Raw genomic sequence first — 23,972 nt, 5'->3', positions numbered from 1 at the left:
GTTTAAATGTTTCTGTTTCTTTAAAAAAATATCCCCTTTAATTATTTTTTTTTTTTTTTTTTTTTTTTTTTTGCATGGATGGAGCTAAATTGATGCCATTAAGTCTGGAAAAAAACAAAAAAGATTTTTTTTAATATATATAGTTTCATATTTTTCAGTGTTCAAACTTCTGGGCTTGTTTGCCGTGCGCAAAACTTTGTCGATATTCTACTAATGTTCAAAAAACACAATTTTGCAATTCTGGTGTTTCTGTTAAATGAGAAATGCAATTAAAATCACATGTGAATATGTTTGTTCACGCCATAACTCATTAAAAAACATACCGCACCATCATCTTCCTACCACTTCCTGTCGTCTTTTTCATCTTTTCTACCAGTAGTAACATCCGGTTGATGATCACGATTTGTGTGTTTCCATTGCACTTCTGTGAAATGTGTGTACTTTGATACAACCGAAAAACCACCTTGTCCTACCAGAATGTATCAAAATTGTGTTTTTTTCAAAATTAACATGGTTCTATTGAGCAAATTTATTTTTGTAATTCCAGTTTGTGCAATTTTACAGTTAGTGGAAATGCAGCTAGTGGGAACTGGAAATGTCTTGATAAGATTCTCAATTTTTGATCAGCAATATTTTTGCTCTAATTCCACAATACCCTGTGGTCTGAGAGCCCAACCCATACAGACAGGGCCGAAATTTTAAAATGATATTCAACTTATCATTTTAAAATGATAAGGTAAAACTTAACATTAAGTTTTACCTTATTGATAAGGTAAAACTTCAACCTTTAAATTCTTTTCAAGGTTGAAATCTTTTTTTTCAAATGAGATATTAGATTTCAGTGTCAAATCTTCCTCTTTTCCAGTTGCAATTTTTTTTGTTAAAAAGAAAATAATTATAATAATTTTCAACTTTTCCTAGTTATTAAAAACATTTTTTTAAAATATCTCAATTTTTAAAGATACATTTTTAAATATTTTACAAAAAATTTCAGGTTCAAACTTTTCTACATTAAATTTTTTTGTAGTCGTCTTTTTATTGTTTTGGATCAAAATATATTTTTCAGTTTCAAGTATTGCTTTTCTTTTTTCTCAGTTTCAACATTTCTTTCGTTTCCATATTTTTGTCACAGTGACACTTTCCAGTTCATCAAGCAAATGTTGATATTCCCCACTGTTCCATGTTTTCTCCACTGGTGGCTCCTGGTTCTAAAACCTTAGAAATGGATTTGAATTCCTTTCTAGACTGGTAGACGTCAGTTATTTTGTTTCTCACCGTTTTTTTTTTATTTCTTTTTGACGGTGTTGCTGATTTTAGCCTGCTTCAAGTTGTCAGAGTCTATTAAAGAGATTCTATTTGATTCTGAGAGCTATCAGTAATTGAGCTTTGGTGTTGGTAATGAAATATCACCGAAAAACTGTGATTTATCTCAGTTAAATCAACATCTATGTTCACAACTCGGAAAGGTATTTAAACAAATTCTACCACCAGCCAATCACAGAGACATTGTTTTCGTCCAATCAGGTTGAAAAATATCCAATCACAACCAGCAAATCAAAATACAGCAGCAAAAATTACAAAAACAAAATAGTTGGATTTAAAAAAAAAAAACCCATAGTAGATCATAACATACTTGAATTTTGTTGCATAAGAATATAAAGCTACGTGTACAAATTGTGCTTATTTTGTGCATTTCTTGAGCTAATATGTCCAGTTGAAAAATATTTAATAGTTTCTAGTGGATTTCTCAAAGTCAAAATAACTGAAAATCTCCGGTTTGGTTGGGGACAAAAGTTGCAACATTTTAAGCTGCTGCGGTCCTCCTCACCTGTGGGGGCACTGTGCACCAAGAACCACTGAAGGAAAAGACAAAAACACTGAGCACAACTTCTTTCTTCAGCAAATGTAAACATGAGATTTTAGCGGTGTAGTTTTTCTCTTTTGTCTTTGGTAAAAGACCACAAGCCATTTCTCCTGTCAGTGCTTGGCTAGCGTGTTTGTTTTGGTTGTATTTACCCAGAATGCCCTGTGCTGTAGTGCACTTCCTGCTTTTGGAGCAGTCCCTTCTCCGCTTGGCGTTCAGATATGTATTCGAACCGCACCAGAGTTCACTTCAGCCGACCTGAGACTGAGGTTAGTAGACGGACCAGAGTTTGCTGATTTGGTTCGGTCACACATTCACACCTCCCCAAACAAACCAGACTTTCTATGTAAACAAACTTTAGTTTGGTTAAATTCAATAATTTATATATTCCATTACCCAAATCAGGCCATTCCTTTTGAGGCATCAGTTAATTTTGTCTGTGGGTGTATTTTAGAAAAATAATAATTTTAGTCCTTCTTATTGTAAAATATAGACTGACTGTAAGATTTTGTAGCTTGTGAGAACAAATATTCATATAATTATTTTTGTATCAATTAAAAGTAATCCTGATGTACAGCTTCAGTCAGTTCTGTTGAACCTGGTTGCTCTTTGCAGAGGTTAGGAGAATATATATCTAAGCTCTTTCCAAAAGCTTTTCTGAGAAATATCAGCTGTTGAAATGAAGAATTTCCCCGGCAGATGGCCGGATAGACCCCTCTGATCAATTAATGAATAATTAATGGGCCTACTGCTGATTAACTGAATAGATTGTGCATCACCGTGTATTTTTATAGGATATAATGTGTCCTGAAGTATGTGCACATGACAAAGGGATCTGCGGTTAAAGATAAATTATGCCACTTCATGTTGGGCGTATGTAGGCCATTGAGACTTTTTGTCTGCGAGGAGTGTAGAGATTAGGTGACACTGCACATTTGTTAATGGATGACATATAAATGAGTCTTTTTCTGGCCTGTGCAGGATATTTTCTCTCCGCCTGGTTCCTCCAGCTCCTGCTCTGTTACCTCACCCTGGTGGTTTGGATGCTATTTTGACCGGTGTGCCAATTTTCTCCCTTCAAGGCCACACAAACTCTCTACCTAGACTCACTGTGCACAAGCATTCATGTTCAGTGGAAAGTCAAGAAAAATGTAACAATGTCTTAAAAACCAGTAAATATAACAAAAAACAGACCTTTACTGTATGTTTTTGCTTAGCCACTCAGTGATTTATGAATTAACAGAAGAATTTCAAAGTTTATTCTCTGAGCAGCAGTGCTCTGGATCAGCTGCAGCTGTCTGACGTTTTAGGCAGACATGTGAAGACACTGTTGCAGTAATCAGTGCAACTAAAGATAAATGCATGGAAGATTTTAATCAAGATCTTGTTGGTCTTTTAATCCTGGTATTGTTCTTCAGGTGATAGAAGGCTGACTTTGTAACTGTCTTTATGTGTCATTTCAGGCTGTTGTGTCGCGACAGGTATACTTGATGTCGTATTCTCGTATATGTATTTTCTTTTTGTGTTGTGGGACTTTTCTGTCAGTTTCAGTCACAGTCAAGGCGGTTGAGGTTAGCGCTAATTAGCTGCTAATTCACTGTTGCTAGCTAGCTTTCTTGCAAGTGTCATGAGTAAGTGCAAATCTATTGCTACTGGCTCACTTCTCTTGCCAATCCATTAGATGCTAGGTGCATTCCGGGTAAAAAAGAAAACCCTTTAAACCTGGCACTATGGATGTTAAGGCCAAATGCTGTGTGAGAAACACAAAGCTTGTTTGTAATACTGCAGGATTGCTATATGGTTTTTCTGTCTTAAATTTCATTCAAGGTGGCACTAAAAAGGTCTGAACATGTCTTAAATTTGACTTTTTGAAACTTGCAGATACGTTGTCCACAAACGCCTCATAAAATCTTCCCTTCTTATGTTTCATTCTGTTGACCTTCCGTATAGGGGATGAAATGAGAGTTGGCAGATTGCTGCAGGTTGCAGCAGTCAGTAGGGGTTGGAAAAAGCTTGTGGCAGCAGTTGTGTTGCAATCTGCTGCTGCGTATTTACAGCATTGAGCATCATCACCCTAATGCAGCTTTTTTTTACTTGGCCTAGTAACTTAGTGGGTCCCCAGAGCTCAAGACCCATTAAACAAGATAAAGATGAGATGAACATAGTGGGAAGTTATCCTAGAGCGTCTGAACATCCCTGGTAATGACGCTGATGATCTATGGTTTGGTTCACATGATGATGGGTTCAAGCAAGAACACATGAGTGAAATTTAGCCTCTGCTAACCCAGTTTTTCTTTCTGGACTGCAACTATTTAACTCCTCCCGTCCATCCATTACATGAAGTCTAGATCCGCTGGCTGATTCACACAGTATCCCCAAAAGGAAAACAGTTCACCTTTCTCAACAATCTGGGAATCTGTGAAAAGTTGTTAGCATGTTCTTCTTACTTTAAGAGATACAAATAAACAAGTAAAATGACTGCTTTTCTATTTTCCATTTAGTTGCATTCTGCACATTAATAACTGACTAATAATTGCCTTCTCGTGAGAAATGACAAATTTACCCTGTTGGGGGCGATATACTATGTTGCAACATGTTATGTCATTGACGCATGGAGGGTAAGAACATGGTTGAATTTAGCATGTTAGCATTAGCTCCTGCTAAGCACCATGTTGGTATAGCATTTTAGTGTTATCAGATCCAACGTTTGATTAGTTTGTTAGGCTTAGAGCAACTAGCTTTATAGTTAACAGCTCCCACCACTGCATTATGGCCTCCATGGGAAAAAGTTTGGACACCCGTCCTCTATGGGTTGGACCTAAAGTCATATTTTCTTTCTGTCAAACTGGGACATATTTTGGTGTTGTTCATGGAGTCAGCTTAAACAAATAGGAATAGCTTAAAACTTTAAACGCAGCCTTGTGTGATTTTTATGTTCCCGTCCATATCAGGGTTATATTTTCTGTCACTTTGTAAATGTCTCCTCTGGCGCCTTCCTGAGGATGTTGTTCGCTCCTCTGCTGCTCAGGCAGAGGGCAACACTCCATCATGCTGTACTTTTCCTTATTGAGCTGATAGATTTTGCTCTTTCACACAGCTGGTAGCCAAAGATGGAACCTCAGGCGTGAACACAAATATTTTAGTAAGCATGATGTTGTTTCAGACTTTGACCTCTTGAACTCTGACCTTTGGTGAAGGAGTGGATGTTTCTGATGCACCTAGTGTTTGTTGTAGTTATTTCTCCAACATAATGGGCTCCGGTAGCAGCAAAGGGGAGCTCGTTATTTCACAGTTTGACTCCTCATCACGTTTTCCAGCATCTGAATTTTAAAAAACAAACTTTGGCATTTTGTTTCATCCGAGCTGCTGCGACAAGATGTGTCGGCTTCCTATAAATAGACCAAATGGATATTGGTGCAAATATAGGATTGGACAATCATCGGCTAACACACAGCGCGAACATGCCTGGGCATGCTGCTCACATGCACAGACATGTTCTAATAACACACTTTGGTTTAAGAGGTCATGGAACAGGCAGTCTGGTTTGAAAAGATTTAACACATTTACAGTTTCAAGATTTTTGATTATTTGCATATTAAATTATTGACATATTGGTGCTTTTTTTTTACATTATTTAAAATATTTTTTTACAGTGTAAATTATTCCCTTTTAACCCATTGACACAAAACTTGTAGCTATTCCTCGTTTATTTATGTATTTGTTCAATTGAGCCAGACTTTATTATAATAATTTGTCTTGATTAATTGTTGTGGAAGTCCTGAAAAAGTTAAAAAACATCATGCTTGACTGTCGGCTTTAGCTCAGGTGTAAATGGAAACATTATGATTAAAGCTAAGGTAGAACATATTTATATAAACAGATTGAGGCTTATTTGTCCCCCGCTTATTGAATAATTATATTTTTTTTGCCTTCAAAAACGTGTTTCTGCATATAGCTAATAATTATTTTTGTGTCTTGCAGGCCATGGAAAGAACCATAAGGATGCAGCGTCAGTGCGAGCCACTCACCCGATCCCCGCCGCCTGCGGGATTTACTACTTCGAAGTGAAGATTGTCAGTAAAGGTCGAGACGGGTAAGCAGAAACAAACAAACTTCTGTCCTGAGTTACCACTGGATGGTTCCTGTTGTGGAGGAATTTTTTTTACAGACCAAATAAAGATGGTGGGCATCTTCACTTTATCTCATATATTGATGAGTATATCAATCAATGTTACAGCTGGTTTTAATCAAAGGCAGGGTGAGAGAGGAGCTTGGTCATGTGACAGTGAGAGAAGCAATCACAGCGTTGTGGTGGTTTATATACGGTTATCAAAACGTTATTAAAATATCAGTAAATACCGGTAAACTGCCATAAGAGCTAAATTAAGATTGGACATTGATATCGGCCCAAATTTTTAGATCGGTGCATTTTTAGTTTTTACTCCTCAACTCTGTTTTTTACGTCCACTGCTGATGGTGTGATGGCTGAGTGTTTGTTCACAAATATGTCCTCCAATAATTTTAATGAAAGAATATTAGGGCCATGCTAAGAAAATAATTAAATTAAGAGAATAAGGTTATAATATTATGAGAAAACGTAATAATATTGCAAGAAAAAAGTTGTGCAAGAACGAAATCATAATATTATGAGAATAAAGTCATGAAATAGTAAGTCAAAAATAATATGAGAATTAATTTGCAATACTTAAATAAACTCATAATTCCAGAGTAAAGTCAAAATAATACGATAATAAAGTTGCAATAGTATGAAAAAAAGGCAGAATATGTGAGAATAAACTCATATTACAAGTAACAAGTCGTAAAAATGTGAGAAAGAGAAAAAGTGGTTATTCAAGGAGAAAAAAGTTGCAATAATACGATAAAGTCGTAATAAAATGAGAAAAAAGTTGTAATACGAGAAAAATTTTTACGGCTTTATTCTCGTAATTTAAAAAAAGATCTTAGTCTAGCTGTAGTTATCCACCATATTTATTTTCCAGCTTTAAAACAGCAGCAACAACAAAAAAAGCCAGTCCTTGCAGTCTGGTGGGTTCGTTGTCTTTGCTTGTCTTTTTAGCAGAAATTTAACCTTTACATTGTCTACAGTTGAAGTGAAAATAGGACAACCCAAAAGTTGGCAGATTTAGCCATAATCTCTTCCTCATCAAATCCGACGGGACAAATCTGTCACTGGAGAGTCCATGTTAACTGAAAATCCAAAGCTTCTTCCCAACAGAACCAGAATCATCATAATGTGGAGGCTGACCCAGTTATGTACGGAGAGTAACGCACATCTGGGTCAGCTGGGCAGGAGACCGGTCTGCGCTGCAGACACATAATGAAATATTTAATATTTGTGGGTTTTAGGCCTGTTGCTTTTTCCAAAAAGGAAAAACTTTTGCCTTTTTGTAAAAGTAATCCTTATCTCTCTGAACTGTTCAAATAGTGATGAAAACATCTGTGCAGAATTTATCAGTATATTTGTTTTTAAACCACCTTTATTCCCCATGTTTGTATAATCAGACATTTTCTCCCCTTGAATTCCTGTTTTCAGTTTTTAAAGTTAAAGACTGATGGGATGCAATTAAATTTTTACTGGAGTTTAATGCCGCGTATCTAATTAATCAACATTAATCACATTTTCATCAACAAAATAAGGATTTTTTAAAATTTAAAAACCCTTTTTGCTGCTAAATTATTGAATAAATTGGCATCTGAGTTGAACGACATACATATTTGTTTATTCTGTTATTCAGGTTCTTCAGTCATTTGGAGAATGTAGCAAATGAGGGAAAATCGTCACTGATGTGTTTTTTGGGCAGCACCTATATGGCCCCCCTACAATAGAGTATGAGGTCCAGGGTAAGAAAAATAAATAAATTATGAGAATAAAGTCATAAAATTACATGAATAAAGTCCTATTAACATGAAAAAGTGTTATGAATAAAGTCTTAATACAAGAAAAAAGTTGTACAGTAAAAGTAACATTATGAAAATGCTTCTAATGTGACATAAATTAGTATTATGAGAATAAAGTAGTAATAATATGAGGATAAAGTCATAACAGTAGGAGAATTAAGTAGTAATTTTATGATACCTCTGACACAAAAAACCCGCTGTCTGTAAATGAAATGTTATCTCTGGTAACATTCTGCCTTTATTCTACAAATATTTAGATTTTATTTTCATGGTGTTATTAATTTATCTGTGTAATAAAAAACTACTTCCACAGCTGCTTGTGTTGAATAAGAAGTCATCACAGAGCTAAATATTCTTTGTACAGATTGTTGAATTTACCACAACATGGCTCTTGACTTCTCTGAGTTTATCTGAAGTCGTCCTCCTTCCACCCTCCTCTGGATCTGCAGATTCATTGACTCAGTTGCAGAACAAACCTTCTTCTTCATGCAGATATTTATCTCAGGAAGTGATGACCTCAGCGTGTGCCAGATGCAACGCAGTCTGTGACTGGTTTCACTGAGCAAAGAACTTTCCCCAGGTCCTGCTGTGAGAACGCCAACAGCCCCTTTCTGAGGCGTCTCCACCGCGAGCGCCTCCACTTTTCATGTTCGTTGTCTCCCATGGAGGCAGCAAATATGAGCAGCCCAAAGACGCCACTGTTCAACGTTCCTGATGAATCTTTTCTGAAATGTTTTCCGGTTAAAATGCGGCAGGAACAAGCTGCTCTGGCTCTGCTGATGAATTAGTAAAATCCCTCTTCCTGTTTTCAGGTACATGGGCATCGGCCTGTCTGCACAGGGAGTCAACATGAACAGACTGCCTGGTGAGTAACCCTGAATTATGATCGTTAGGCCTGACACAATAAGCAATAAATCAATTAATTGCATGGAAAATTAAAACGAACCCAAAAATTTCCATTTGCATGGTTTATCGTTTTTTTCTCTTTTTCTACCAAAAACTGGATGATAAATGTCTTCAGTCCTGATTTTGAAGGATAATTCTGTTTCCATAGACTTCATTACTAGTTTTATTTGTTGTTTCTGTTGTTTTGTTTATTTATTTTGGATATTTAAAATGTCTTCCAGTTCCAGGGGGAAATGTTTATTAGAATATAAAATGTATTGATCTTTAAGAATGTTAAACCTGAAGGTTATGTTCCACAAACTTGCTGCATGATTTCATAATCTCATTGTCTCAGCATATTATCGGCTCTCTGGGTCTGAGCCAGGATTTCAGCCACTTTGGCAAGAAAAACATCCTCTGCTTTTGTTCCTTTCTGCTCCCTCACATTACGCCACAATTGCAAACAGAGTTTGTCCCTGAAATCTTTTAATTACTTATTGGGCTGTGACTTCATCAGCTCAGATTACAATTGAGCATTGTAGCCCGGACTTGTGGCGAACTCTGGGAAAGTTTTCAGCTAAAATAAAACGGTTTTCTCCAGAGACGTAGCGGAGCCCATAAAATGCATTAAAGTGCAAAAAAAGACACTAAGAAGATCAAATTCTGGATGACTCCTTAATAAGAAGACATCAGCGGTGGATAAAGTGGTTTAACAGCGACAGAAAGAACATGTCGGGGCAAGTCACCATCGTCAGAGGTCACATGGATGATGTGGACTCCAGTTCATGGTGTGACTTCATACTGGTCTGATTATACACAAAATTTTCCTCTAACTGCTTGGAAAATTTTACTTTTGGTAGAAATGACTATAAAACCCAAATGTGAGCAACCGGCCAGTCAAATAAATTAGTTTGGTGAAGTCAGTAAAGATCTGAAAGGGACTAAATTAAATAAATACATTATTAAGTTGTTAATTAAATGTGCCATTGAAATAAATGTTTAATTAAATGTTTAAATAATTTATTTAAGCAGGATTTTTAAAGCCTGAGGATCAGTGTACCCTCGGTCTTTTGACTTTGTGAGTTTGAGAGATAAAATTATTTCATGGTGATGCTGCAGGTATGGAAGACCAAAAGAGACAACACTTGATATATTGTTAGAAAATCATTAATTAATTAAATGTACCATGACATAAATAAATGCCTAAAACAATTTATTTAGACATGATCTTCAAAGAATTGAGGCTAATCTAGTGGAGTTTAACAGATCAGTGTTAGCCCCATCCCTCGACTGTGATTGGTGGATTTGACAGATCAAATTATTTCCTGGTGAAACTGTAGGTATGGAGGTCAAAAGGGATAAAATTAACCAACTACATAATTAAATCATTAATTAAATGTACCATAAGATAAATAAGCATTTAATTGGTTCAGTAATTTATTTTAGCATGATTTTCAGAGAATTGAAACTAAGTGGAGTTCAGTGGATCCAGTTTTGGCCCCAACACTCGACTTTTATGTTTCAGTTTGACAGATAAAATTATTTCAGAGTGATGAAATATGTATTTAGGCCCAAAAGGGACAAAATTAATCAAATAATTAAATATAATTAAACATAATTAAATGTACTATAAAATATTGATTATGAGAAATGTGCTTCATTTATCAAACTGAGTCAATAACAATAGGTGCCAAACTCTAGAAGAAGACAACTAGATTTGCTTAGTTTCTTCTTCCACGCAGTTGATTTTATTAAACGCATCATAAACAACAACGTGAAACATCCGAGGGGAAAAATGTCCACCGTATAAATCTGATCGGTTTGATCTACGACTGCCGTTTGTTTCCCACCGCTGACCTCTGTGTGTGATCCTGCTGTGGAGGCCTGCCCATTTCATTAGCATGTCGAAGCAGTGAGCCTGGCTTTAGAGGCAATATCCCTGTCAGCAGATTAATCTAATACCTCACACACACACACACACACACACACACACACACACACACACACACACACACACACACACACACACACACAGAGAGACAGCGGTGTATTCACATAAGGACACACATGGGGAGACGAAGGACAATATGTACCCAAGCTTAAAGGAAAACACCGCTGCACAATGGGGATGTGAACACAAACAGATTAAAACTTCACTGCATTTTCACAGGTTCATATTTGCACATATTCAAGTATGCAGCTAAAATCTGTCCTGTCCAGTGACCTACTTTCCCTAACCCTGCTTCGCTTTTTGTCAACAACGCGCCCGCAGCAGCTGAGGTGGAGCGCCGACCGCTCCGCCGACGGCTTTGAGCTCGAGTTCGCTCAGGAGGAAGGAGAATTCCTGCAAAACTCGATTTGGGGCCAAACTTTACGCAGAGAGGGCATCCTGATGTGTTGGCAGACCCAATAGTTTCCTCGTGATGCGCAGAAATCAGACCCGCTTGTCCCGACAATAACGAATCAGTCCGAGTGTTTCATCAGACTAATCTGGATGAAAATAACTTTCTGGTTTAACTAAAAACACGTTTAATGTGTGTTGGCATTATTTATTCATTCAGCCATCAATTATTCTTGATACTTTAGCAATTTCTAATAATTGTGGGAATATCTTACCATCTTTCAGTTCTGATTTATGACTCAACAATTAAATTCAAAGTCGATTTTTGATTCAGAACAAAGAGAGGAAGAAAGAAAGACTTTTACACTTATTTTTCAAGTACGCATTTCGATTAATCATTCATTTTGACAAGCTATCGATTAATCAGCTAAAAAATTCTGTAGATTATTCATTAAACTTCGTGAGCCTTTTTTGTACAATAATAGGAATTCATTAAAAAATGGAAATAAATAAACTGATTTCTTAAAAATAAAACATTTTATGCCAAACATATTGACAGAAAAAGGTGATTATTTTTTATCTTAAATGCAAAACTTATATTTAGTACAGTTCTAACTTAATTTTCAGCAAGTGACTTTAATTTCAGTCTTCAGTTAACAATTAATCAATTACTAAATCAGTTGACAATTATTTCAATAATCGATTCACCATGATTAATCTGATTAATCATGTCGAGCATTAATTAAAATTTTACACCCTAATAAACTTAAACATAAACAGAGTTTAAAACTACCTGTACACCAACCACAGAACACATAAAAACACATCAGAGAGAAAAATTGTCATTACTGAAAAAAACTGAAAATCAGCTTTTACTCTATTTTTAATCATCAAAGTGAACACTGTGTCAACTTTTCCCCCGGCAGGATTGTTTATCTTACTTTTTCTGCTTGTCTGAAGAAAAATGTTTGCTTTCCTTTCAAAGAATGTAACAATTTCCACTTTGCAGATTCTTTTTTGTCTAGCCTGCATGAAATATAAAAGCCACTTCAGTCCACAGTTTTAAAAAACATCAAACAAAATAAACAATGATGCAAGTCGCTTACATTCGAGAAACAAATGAAAAGTTGTTTCTATTTCCTGACAAAAAGGACATAATTCAGTTGCATCTCTTTTTAATCTTAGACACAAAACTGTTAACACTCACTCTTTCCAAACAGCCTCTATCCTTCCACTAAACTTTCCCTTATTGAACCCTTGAAAAGATATTTTATACAATGTTTACCATTCAACATATAAAAATTTAAATTTTAAGTAAGGAGTGGAAAAAAAAGAGCAAAAAAGAGATAAAATAAACTATTAAAAGAAGAGATCAAAAGAAACAAAAAGAAAGATCTAAGGAAAGAAACAAAAAACTGAATGAAGAAAATTTAGAGAAAAAGAGTGAAAAGAGCAAGAGTGGAAAAAAGAAAAAACTTTTTAAAAAATCACCAGCAAAAGAGCAAAGGAAAGCAAAAAATAACAAAAGAGAAAAAAAACAATGAAAACTAGTTTCACTCTTTCTGTTTTCAAATTTATTTCAATTGCACGACAGATAATATTTACAAAAACATCAGTGGAAAAAAGCATTTAAACAGTGACGAGCTAAAAGCTTTCTCCTGATTCTGGTTCTTAGTTCTGGTTCTTGGTTCTGGTTCTGGTTCTGGTTTTTGTTACTCCTGTCAGTAGCGACTCACCAGTTTTTTTCTGGCCCCCTGCTGGCCGTCCAGTGAACTGCAAGCTGGTAGAGAGTTTGTGTGAAATTTCAGCACCAATTTGATAAAAATCCAAGTTGATGAGTAACCTGCCTCCTCTTCCTCCTTACTCCTCTTCCTCCTCACTCCTCTTCCTCCTCTTCCGCCTGCTGTTGGGCTCCAAAGTGTAAAATCTGATCCTCGTCTTCCTCCTCTTCTTCAGGATGGGACAAGCACTCGTATGGTTACCACGGCGACGACGGCCACTCGTTCTGCTCCTCCGGGACGGGCCAGCCATACGGGCCGACGTTCACCACAGGCGACGTGATTGGCTGCTGCGTCAACCTGATCAACAACACCTGCTTCTACACCAAGAACGGCATCAGCCTAGGTTTGTCGCTCGCGTGGCGGCGTGGCGGCGTGGCGCCATGTCCGAGTTTCTCACCGATTCCTCTGCTTTGTTCCCGCAGGTGTTGCCTTCACGGACCTTCCTGTGAGTATATCGGCCAATCAGCTCCTGCTGCACTCTTCTTCTCTGGTTTGATGTTGCAGGAGTTTAATGTGAAGAATGCAAGATTCCTAAAAGCTGGAGAAATACAGAAAAGATTTCCAGATCTTCACTCCTTCAGTTTCTTTCTTTGTTTCACCCTCTCTGTCTCTCTCTCTCTCTCTCTCTCTGTCTCTCGCTCTCTCTCTCAAACACTCTCTCTATATATATATATCTGTTCTTCTCTCTTTCTCTCTCTCTTTTTTCCTCTTTCTTTTGCTTTTTCATTTGTGGTTTTGCTCTCTTATACTTTTATTTGGCTTTTTATTCTTTTGCTCTTTCAATTTTTAAACTTTTTTCTCTTTTATTTTGCTTATTTTTTGTCCTCTTTTGTTTTCTTTTCTTTCTGTCTTTTGAATTTCTTTCACTCTTGCTCTTGCTCTTTTTCTGCTCTTCCTCTTTGACATTTTCCTCTTTCTTTTGCTTACTTTTCTGTTTTGTTACTAAAATCTTATGCTTTTTCTTTCACTTTCTCTTTCACTTTTTCTTTTGCTCTGTCTTTCATTCTTACATTCTTTTACTTTCTTTCTTCCACTCTTTCACTCTTGCTTTTGCTCTTTATTTCTCTTATGTTATTTTACTTTTTATTTATTTCTCTTTACCTTTTTTTCTCTGTTTCTCTTTCTTTCTCTTACTTTCACTCTGGTTCTTTTTTTTCATTCATTTTTCTTTTTTTTCCCTCTCTTTAAGTCTTTCTCCATCTTATTATTGTTCTTTCTTTCCTCAGCAGCAAATCTGATGGTAGAGGTGCAGAAACCTCTCATATGCTACATACTAGTGCAGACGCTGTCCGTGTTGCAGTAGCAACATTGTGGCTGGTGGAGAAAAGTTGCAGGATTAATTCAGCTTTTAGGGATTATGTCAGTCATCTTTGAGATTCAGTGAATATTCGCTGCTAGACAAGATCTGGCAGGGAATTGTTGTGTTTCCTGGAACAACAACGCTGTTAAAATAGGGACAATCTCAGCATCCTGATGCAGTTTGGTATTTTATTTATCTAGTAAAGTCTGATTGTTGTCTGAATCTCTCCCAGCCCAACCTGTACCCCACCGTGGGGCTCCAGACGCCTGGAGAGATCGTCGACGCCAACTTTGGCCAGCAGCCGTTCGTCTTCGACATCGAGGACTACATGAGCGAATGGCGGGCGAAGATTCACGGGATGATCACCAGCTTCCCGATCGGCGAGCGGCTGGGGGAGTGGCAGGCCGTCCTGCAGAAGTAAGAAAGTCACTCAAAATTAGATTAATCCTGTTCTTTTAGACACGTTGCAACATGACTTCCCTGCTGGAGGGCAAAAAACGTCTAACCAATGATGACTAGCATTGGTTGTATAGAGTTTTTGCATTAGACAATGGCGCTCTGTTTTGTAAATCAAAGCGTATTTTCCTCTGCTGTGTTCAGCATGGTGTCCAGCTACCTGGTGCATCATGGGTATTGTGCGACTGCGACAGCGTTTGCCAGAGCCACAGAGACCACGATACAGGAGGACCAGACGTCTATAAAGAACCGGCAGAGTGAGTGAATCGTCCAGCTGCGTGAGCCTCCATCTCGGTTCCTGTGTGAACATCAGCTCTGTTCTGCAGGAATACAGAAGCTGGTTCTGGCGGGTCGGGTCGGTGAAGCCATCGACGCCACCCAGCAGCTCTACCCAGGTCTGCTGGAACGTAACCCGAACCTGCTCTTCATGTTGAAGTAAGTCTGCTCCCAGCTGCAGCTGCGGCTGGACGACACGGCAGGAAAATAAAATCTCAGATTTCTTTTTTTAAAGGTTTTATCGGCTCTGGTGGCCTTTATTTGATAGTTAGCTGACAGGAAAGTGGGTCATGAGAGAAGGGGAAGACATGCGGCAAAGGTCGCCAGGCCGGGAATCGAACCTGCAACGGCCACGTCGAGGACTGAGGCCTCCATATGTGGACTGTGCTTAACCCCTGCACCACCGCAGCACACTCAGATTTCTGATTTTAATCGCTTTTTTTGTTTCACTTTCTTTTGAAAAAAGAAATTACAAATCACAGAAAATCTTTTCCAAAAGTTCCTTTTATTCCAATTATCCCCTGTATAAGTTGTATGCAAGGGATTGTTTTGTATTATTTTGACTTTATTGTCGTATGACTGTATTCCTTTTATGCTGTGACTCTATTATTGTGATAAAATAATAATATAGTATTAGTAGTTTTCCTATTATTCCATCATAGCGTTGACCTGAATACAAGTCCAGATAAACAGAAGCAGTAAAACAAGATGGCTGCCCTGAGTGTGCTGACATCACTCTGAACTATAGAAACCCAATCAATGCATTGGTGAAAATTCATAAACCAAAAATTAGATTAATCAATAAAATCAATTTGTAAAATCCCAGTACAACCAGTAAGCCCAGTTCCCTGCAGGTGTCGGCAGTTCGTGGAAATGGTGAACGGGACGGACAGCGAGGTTCGCTGCCTGACGGTTCGCTCCCCAAAGTCCCAGGACAGTTACCCCGGCTCCCCAAACCTCAGCCCGCGGCACGCCGCCAGCGGCACGCACGTCCACAGTGGAGGTACGAAACACACACACCAACACACACCCACACACTGACAGGGCGCTGAGAGAACCTGTTTCTGCCTCCCAACAGGAGCGGAAAGCCCCACCTGCAGTAACGGCGTCGCCCCGCCCAACAAGGCGAAGGTTCACGGCGGCAGCAGCATCAAATACCCGAGCGCCTCCTCCACCTCCTCATCCAGCTCCTCCTCCCCGTCCTCCATAAACTACTCCGAATCCAACTCCTCCGACTCCACCAAGAGCCAGCCACACAGCGCCAACAGCAACCAGGAAACCAGGTAGGAAGACGTTCAAACACATGTGGACATAAAATGTCAGATTTTTGATTCTTGTTCATATTTAAAAAATCTTTTCCCAACGAAAACCTTTGGAGAAGACACCTGCATGATGTATGACGCCTCAACGTCTTCAGATCCAACAAAATTGTTGTCAAATATTTGTGCTACATTTGTGCAGCACAAATGTTTGTTTGTGATCTTAAAGATCATGAAAGGTCTTCATATCAGGCAAAATTGGTGCTAATCAACTTGGCTGCGTTTATGCAGCAAGATTTTTTTGTGCTGCTTTTCCTTTGAAGATTTTAATGAAAGTTTAAAGGTCAAAATGTCCATCAACGCCAACCCCACATGATTCAACTCAGACAAATTTGGTGTCAAATATTTGTGCTGCGTTTGTGCAAAAACTGTTAGTTCCACTGTCAGATTATTTCACTTATAACAATTTTTCCCATGTTTTAAGTGAAATAATCTACCAGTGGAACTAGAACTTTTTCATCAATATTAAGGAATTATTGACTCAGAACAAACTCCTGGTTCTTGCTGTAAAGTTACTTTTACGTTAGTTTGTCTTATTTCAAGTTTACCAAGAGATTTGCATTAGAAACTAGAGGAAAATTACTTGGTCAGATTTTGTGTTTTTGCAGAGTGTGTTTCTTGCTGTTTGTTGTTTCATACTATTGTCATGGAAAACACTTTGAATCGCTGAAATGTTCTACACAAATAAACTTGACTTAAAAAATATCATTTCATAGATATTCATTAAAAATTAAACGTTGTTTTGTGAATCTATTCGGGTTATTTGTTACTCGACTGAGTCTTAAGGCCTCTAATGGTTAACTGTAAACAATTTCCAGTTAATTCCTGTTGTCTTTAACAAACTCATTGTTTTAACAATGATTTGTTTGCGTTTGTGCCAGCGACAGTGAGATGGAGATCGAGGCGGAGCATTACACCAACGGCGTGGTGGACGGCTCTTCGGCGCGGATCATGAACGGCACGTACCGACATGAAGAGATCCTGCAGCCCGACGACAACAGCATCTGCAACGGGGTCACAGGTCAAAGAAACACGCCTCCTCATGGCATCCTGGGTGTTTTCTGCAGCAGGCACATGTAGTGCTTCAAGGCTGGAACATTTAAACAACTGTCAACTAATTTAGTAATCGATTAATCATTGACTGGAGTAGACAAACAAAAAATTCAGTAATTAAGTCCTTAATGCTGCTGTTATATGTTGAATCATTCAAACATAAACACCAAAGTTAAAATGATAGAAACTTCTCATCATTGTTGTTTGGATTTTGTTTTGTTTTCACTGTAATATTTACAAAGTCTGACAATTTTGCCTTTTGTGGTTTTATCCATGTAGTGTCACCTCACTCTTTGATAGATTCAAATATAAAAAATGAAAAACAAAAACAGTTAATTAAAATCAATATTTACAGTAGAAATAATAAACTTCAAGAAAACGGAACAATTTAAAATACAAAAAAACTAATGAAAAATCTGCAGAATGTGCCGATTATTTTTATTTTTTTTTAATCTGATTGATTGTTTAATTGTCGGAGTAACTGATAAATTAATGGATTACTGAAATCATTGCATGTCGTCTGCAGACAAGGGCCGCAGGAGCAGCAAGCAGCTGTGTGGGGGGAACCAGGCGGCCACAGAGAGGATGATCCAGTTCGGACGGGAGCTGCAGGCGCTCAGCGAACAGCTGAGCCACGACTACGGCACCAACACCACGCACAAGAAGATGTTACAGGTAACCCACCTGCAGAAACCCACCTTTACCTTTTTTACTGACAAATAATAAGATCACAACACATACTCCACATTTTCTGCTTTTTCTTGTGTGTGTTTTTTTTTTTTTTTTTACCTAAATCATCAAAAAGTGATTTAGGCCAATATGTTAGGAAAGTGACAATATGTAACTTCAAATTATACTTTTTTTTTACTTCACAAATAGTTACTATTCACAAATAGTTATACATGTAAATATTTACAAAATAACAGAATGCGTTTTGTGTGCCACAGAAAAGGTAAAATGGATAAATAAATATAAATTCAGACTAATTTAGTTAAATAAAAATATTTAAATACACAAATGAAATAAACTGCTGTGGTTAAATAGAACTTGTCTCCTTAGAGATGGGTGATACTGACAAAAAATAATATCACAATATATTTATTAAATACCTGAATCATGATATTCAACGTTTTTTGCTTTTCTAAGTATTTTATTTGGCCAAACAAATATGTAATTTCAAAACTAAATATTTTTTAGCTTGTCCCATCCTTTTCGCTTTCCTTTAACGTTTCCTTTCACTAGAATAAAAAAATATTAATATATGCAAAATCACGTTATAGATTTATTTAATAGGATTGCATTTAATATTTATTTACCTATGTATAAATAAATGTAAATGTATTTAAATATATCTGTAGCTGAATAAATTTAAATGCACACTAAGTTTGGCCAACAAAAACAATTTGAAATCAGTTACCATGCGTAAATAAAAATACTTCAATATACAAACGAATCAAACTGCTGTGGCTCAGTAAAACATTAGTTTTACAAGATGTTCAAAAGTGTTTCCCCTTCATGTTTTTGTGAGAGCTTAAATAAGTGATTTTGAAGGGTTTTTTTTGAACAAGTTGATTTATGAAATGAGCTAAATAAAGAATAAACTGCTCAGTCATACAGGAATAATGTTGAACTGCTGTCTAAGTGAACCAATAGTGTCTCATCGTGGTGTTATGACTTGTTTTCACCACTAGGGGTCTCAGTTGACTCTGAAACAAAAACTATAAAAACGCCTAAAACATGAAAACATCTATTATTTTAAATTCATATTATATCCTGCAACATGAACAAAAACTGCTTCCTGTTGAAATGAAGAAAAATGTTGGACTTTAAAAATCTTTCATTATGAGAGCTGATTGGCTACTGGTCTAATCGAAGGAGCCAATCAGGAGAGAGGAGGCAAACATGTTGATTTAATGAGGAAATGAAACTAAATAAATCTGCTTGATGCCACCTGCAGACGAATTCAGCCGCTGTGATTGATCGCCCTCTCTTTCTGTGTGTGTGTGTGTGTGTGTGTGTGTGTGTGTGTGTGTGTGTGTGTGTGTGTGTAGGATGCATTCAGCCTGCTGGCGTACTCGGACCCCTGGAATTGCCCGGTGGGCCAGCAGTTGGACCCCACGCAGCGAGAGTCGCTCTGCTCCGCTCTTAACAGCGCCATTCTGGGTAAACAATCAGTTTAAATTCACAGCATTTTTTTATTTTTATCAGCAGTTATGATGCAGCTCAATGTTTCTTTTTCTTTTTTCTTTTTTTTATCAAATTTTTCTGAGTTTACTTTTATTTATTTTACAATTTATCAACATTTTAAGTACACATTTAAATGTGTGAAGATTACTTTCATCCTTGTACCTTTTAATTTGATCTTCTTGGTTAAAATTAAAACAAAAATGTCAAAGAAAAAGTAAATTTAATTAAACAGGAAAAACCTATTGTAAATTATTTTTCTTAAATTGTATTAAATTAGGTTAATTGAAAATAAAATGAGCCAAAACCTTAATATTTAGTAACGTTAGTGCTTGTTTAATTGTTTTAATTGAAATAATATTAATTTATTGTTTTTATTTTAATTATGAATAACAATAACTAATGATGGTGGTAGTTGTAATACTATTATTATTATTATTATTGTTGTTGTTGCTGTTACTGAATAATATTAAGTAGTAATAATAAATATTTTATTTAGTCATGTAGTAATTTAATATTAAATATTATTAATGATATTAATGTAATAACATAATAATATTTATTATTAATGTCATATCAATAATATATATTGCTATAAGAATAATTATTTTATTATTGTAATATAATTGTTATAATAATAATAATCTTAATAAAAATTAAAGTAATAGTCAAAATAATATTAATTGTGTTTTTCACAATTATTCATTATATTATCAATGATAATGATTACTCTCATTACTACTACTGTTATATTTTAAGTTATTTAGATATAAACACCCAAATTAAGATTATATAAATAAATTCTCATCACTGTTTTTTATTTTAGTTTTAACTCTATTATTTTTACAGTGTAATTTTTTTGTTTTTTGTTTTCTCTAATATTTTAATATTTGAAGGAAAAATTAAAACTTAAAAACAAAAACAATCAAAATCAAGATGCATAAAAATAAAAGGCTCATAAAAATAAACTTAAACTGTTACATTTTTAAGCTGAATTGGAAAAGTAATAAATGCATCAAATAAGCAGATATTAAGTCATGTAAATAAATAAAATCTACTGTTTATTAACTTGTTTTCAGTTTCTGACTTTAGCAGCTCAGAAAGCGTTTAAATAAACAAAACTTCCCGTCCAGAATCCCAGAACCTCCCCAAGCAGCCGCCGCTGATGCTGGCGCTGGGCCAGGCCACCGAGTGCGTCCAGCTCATGGCCCGGGTCCGGTCCGGTTCCTGCTCCTTCGCCAGGATAGACAACTTTTTGCACTAGCCCCGCCCCCCCCCCCGACCCGGTCAGGTGAGCAGAACCTCCAGAAACAAACCAACATACAAACATGAAAATCCAGCCTGGATCCGCTCCAGACCTCACCTGAACCTTTACCTGAACCTGTCTATCCTCAGGTAACTGCTGAGCAGCACTGAGATGTCTAGCTGGTCGTTGCCATGGTGACGAAGAGGCGAGCATGCGTCTGATTGGATCAGAGAAGAGAAGGGAAGGAGGCTTCCTATTTAATTTAGTATTATCAGATTTAATAAATGTGTGACACTATTTAAATATTATTATTATTATTATTCAGTTTATTTAGCCGTTTTTTTGTTTTGTTTGTTTTTTTTAGTATTTTTGTCAGTTTGTTGTGCTCATCCTGGACAAACTAATCATATTCCCCCCTTTTTTATTTTATTAGTATTGTTATTTTCTTTTACTGTAATGGTTGGACTTCAATTCCTGTCGTCGGTTTTGTTGTTTCTGTTTTCCCGGATCTTTCAGAACCAGAACCAGAACCCATAAGAACCAGAAATAATTCAACCCGAACCGGACGAGCTTTAAATGCTGAGCAACGTAAAAATGAGCTTGTAGCGATTAATTTCATCTGGATTTTACTGCAAACAGTGATACATTTGAGAAACATGAATTTAACAAAGTTAAAACATGTTTAATTAACATTGGGTCAAAATTATGCACACAGGCCTTAAACAAATAAATTGGCTAATTGCAGCTTTTTTAGCAATGCAAACCTAAAAATATATATTTTCTGCCATTGTGATTTTTTTTAAGTCTCTTTTTTGATGAAAATTCTTCTTTTAATAATAACTCAAACATTTCCAGGCTCCACAGCATCATGCTTTCCGCTCAGTTTTTGTCTCATTTTATTGCGCTAAAAAGCGATAAAATGTAAATTATTTAGCTTAATTTATGAAAAATACCATTGTTTTTTCATATAAAATTCAAAGATTCAGTGAAAGTCTGGCTATTTTCTAAATCTTCTTTTGGACGTTTAAAGTTTTAAATCTTGTTTTTAAAAATCACTGCAGTTGCTTTGTTGCATTATCATCTCGGATAATTTCAATAGATCATCAAAAACAATAAATAAATGCATCATAAATGACATAACATTTCCAGACCCCGCAGCATGATGCTTCCTCCTCCTTGCTTCTTTGTAACACAGTTGCAAAGAAGCAAGGAGGAGTGAAACCACTCAGTTTTTGTCTCATTTGAACTAAAAATCATTTTTCTCCCTGGGTTCTCATACCAGCGGCATTTTTACAGTTAAAATGTAAATTATTTAGTTAAATGAAACAGCATAGCAGAGGGAAAAATGCCGTTTTTATATCTAAAAATTTGATTTTTCTTTTCAGAAAGTTATAACATTCAATTATTCAAGGAAAGCCTGGCACATTTCTAAGTCTTCAAAAAAAATCTCAGCAGTTGCTTTATTGTATCATTATTTTGAGAAATAAATCCGTTATTTTTCAGCTTCTGATGTTTAATAAAAGCACAGCAGAAATCAAGTCTGTGAAACTTTCCCCTCGTTAGCTGGAGAAATTATCCCCCACAAGTTAGAAATAAAAGCGCACTAAACCCTGGCTGTTGTTTCTGATTAAAGCTAATGTAATATTCCTGAAAACTTTCCCAGAAAAACAGGAAAAAGAACATCAGCCATGTTCAGAAAACATAATTGAAGGTCCTCCGCGGCGCCGATCGCTAACCAGGAGCAGAGAGGTGTCGCAGCCTTAATTTCACTGTAACAAGCGCCGCACCGGCCAATCAGAGAGGTGGTTGCAGGTGGCGGCGCCAATCCCCGCTGCACCTGCGACACCTGCCCTCGGGGCCAAGTCCTACTCTATTATCAGCATAAAGAAAATCAGTATCAAAGGCCGGCTAACAAGCACAGTGTGCGCACGTCGGAAAGTCGAGTTTCATTACCGCAGGCTTCGCTTTCCCCCCTCCACACTCTGACCCGCTGTGTGCTCCTGCAGTCGCAGCTAGAGCTTCAAATAAAGAGGTGAAATCATGTGACAAACAGGGAAGCCTGTAATTTTAAGGTGCACTTTGTGATGATTAAACCGCAGCCTTTCTTTCACCAGCCTTTTGTTCCAGAGTTCAGCTCGATTTCTGTGCAATAAGATGAAAGTTTTCCTCCTCTGCGTGTTTACTAACAAGATTTTCCTCCACTTCCTGTTTCAGAGTCAACAAAGCAGAGAGATAATCCAGATTACGTTGGTTTGTGAGTTTAAATTCACCTCCAGTTTGAGCTTTTTGGATCTCCTGATCTTTTTGGTTCAGTGGAGTAGCTATTAACAGTCAGTACCTTACTTAAGCAATCTGAATTTCATCAAACAACAATGAGACCCTCATTTTAGCTTCATTATACAGCAGGTTTATTATATTAGCAGGTGATAATCCTCTATATTTAATAAATGATTTTGTTTACATCAGTAATATCCACATTTTTTGCCCAGGGTCACAAAACTGGGCAAAAAACTGGGGGGGCACAAAATTACTTAAATTAAAGATGCAAAAATTAATTTATTGTGATATTTTTTAATCCAATTTGAATAAATCAAAGCAGAGAGATAATCCAGATTAACCTGCACACTCCACCTTTAAATTAATTTTGAGCTTAAATTCATCTCAAGTTTGAGCTTAGTTGGATCTTCAGAAGTTGGATGTCGTGTTTGGAGATTATTTTAGCTTTATTATGCGATATTAGTGGGTGATAACTCTCTATAATGAATTAAATTGTTTGTTTTACATTAGTGATGTCCAACTTTTGGCCCCAAACTCTTTAAATTTCTGGCAACCCACAAAATTCATTAAATGAAAGATCCAAAAATTAGTTTGTGATTTTTAATCTTGATGTAATAAAAGGGCTTTGGACTGTTGCATTACTAAAAGAAAACCAGACAATTACCCATCCATCGTTTTCTATTTTGTCGGCCATATTTTCACTATTCCTGACCTTGTGGTCAGGGGCCAAACAAAATCATTTCAAGTGCCACTAATGGCCCATGGGCCACACTTTGGACACCTGTGGTTTACATTGTCTCAGACCTATTAGTACGTTATTATTGTTTTGGAGAGTGAAGAAAATTCGCAACCCAACACTTCCTGTCACAGGTGCCAAAACACTGACGAAAAACTATATTTAAAAAATGTATTTAGCTAATTTTCAACAGATTTGTGCTGCAAGTAGAAACTTAGTTGAACATGAAAACAATTAGGAATTATTTTCAGTTGTTTCAAACTCCATGTCTATTGTAGCTTCATATGGAACACCAAACAGCAAAAATTCAAAATTTCTCCAATAAAAAGTAGAAA

The 23,972-nt window shown here is 36.5% G+C and overlaps 1 protein-coding gene and 1 long non-coding RNA gene across 2 annotated transcripts in view; one reads left to right on the top strand and one right to left on the bottom strand.

The window, feature by feature from the left end:
- The window catches only part of ranbp10 (RAN binding protein 10), a 25,806-nt gene extending 4,516 nt beyond the window's left edge, over window positions 1-21,290 (top strand). Inside the window, exons 2-15 of the mRNA XM_015036019.1 lie at window positions 5,846-5,957; window positions 8,596-8,648; window positions 12,966-13,133; window positions 13,213-13,235; window positions 14,323-14,507; window positions 14,691-14,803; window positions 14,873-14,981; window positions 15,677-15,825; window positions 15,901-16,105; window positions 17,023-17,162; window positions 17,721-17,869; window positions 19,246-19,357; window positions 20,512-20,669; window positions 20,774-21,290. Coding sequence (XP_014891505.1) covers window positions 5,846-5,957; window positions 8,596-8,648; window positions 12,966-13,133; window positions 13,213-13,235; window positions 14,323-14,507; window positions 14,691-14,803; window positions 14,873-14,981; window positions 15,677-15,825; window positions 15,901-16,105; window positions 17,023-17,162; window positions 17,721-17,869; window positions 19,246-19,357; window positions 20,512-20,642 — 1,649 coding nt within the window. The 3' untranslated portion in view covers window positions 20,643-20,669; window positions 20,774-21,290. The remainder of the gene's footprint in view (window positions 1-5,845; window positions 5,958-8,595; window positions 8,649-12,965; window positions 13,134-13,212; window positions 13,236-14,322; window positions 14,508-14,690; window positions 14,804-14,872; window positions 14,982-15,676; window positions 15,826-15,900; window positions 16,106-17,022; window positions 17,163-17,720; window positions 17,870-19,245; window positions 19,358-20,511; window positions 20,670-20,773) is intronic.
- Window positions 1-23,972, bottom strand: part of LOC106949639 (uncharacterized) — a 342,173-nt gene that overhangs the window by 23,075 nt on the left and 295,126 nt on the right. The window lies entirely within an intron of this gene.

The sequence above is a fragment of the Poecilia latipinna genome, unplaced genomic scaffold (assembly GCF_001443285.1).
Source record: "Poecilia latipinna isolate Pla-1442-1.1 unplaced genomic scaffold, P_latipinna-1.0 Scaffold354, whole genome shotgun sequence".
In the NCBI taxonomy this organism is placed as follows: domain Eukaryota; kingdom Metazoa; phylum Chordata; class Actinopteri; order Cyprinodontiformes; family Poeciliidae; genus Poecilia; species Poecilia latipinna.
Note: the sequence above shows the minus strand (reverse complement) of the source record. Positions and strands in the feature narration are given on the sequence as shown.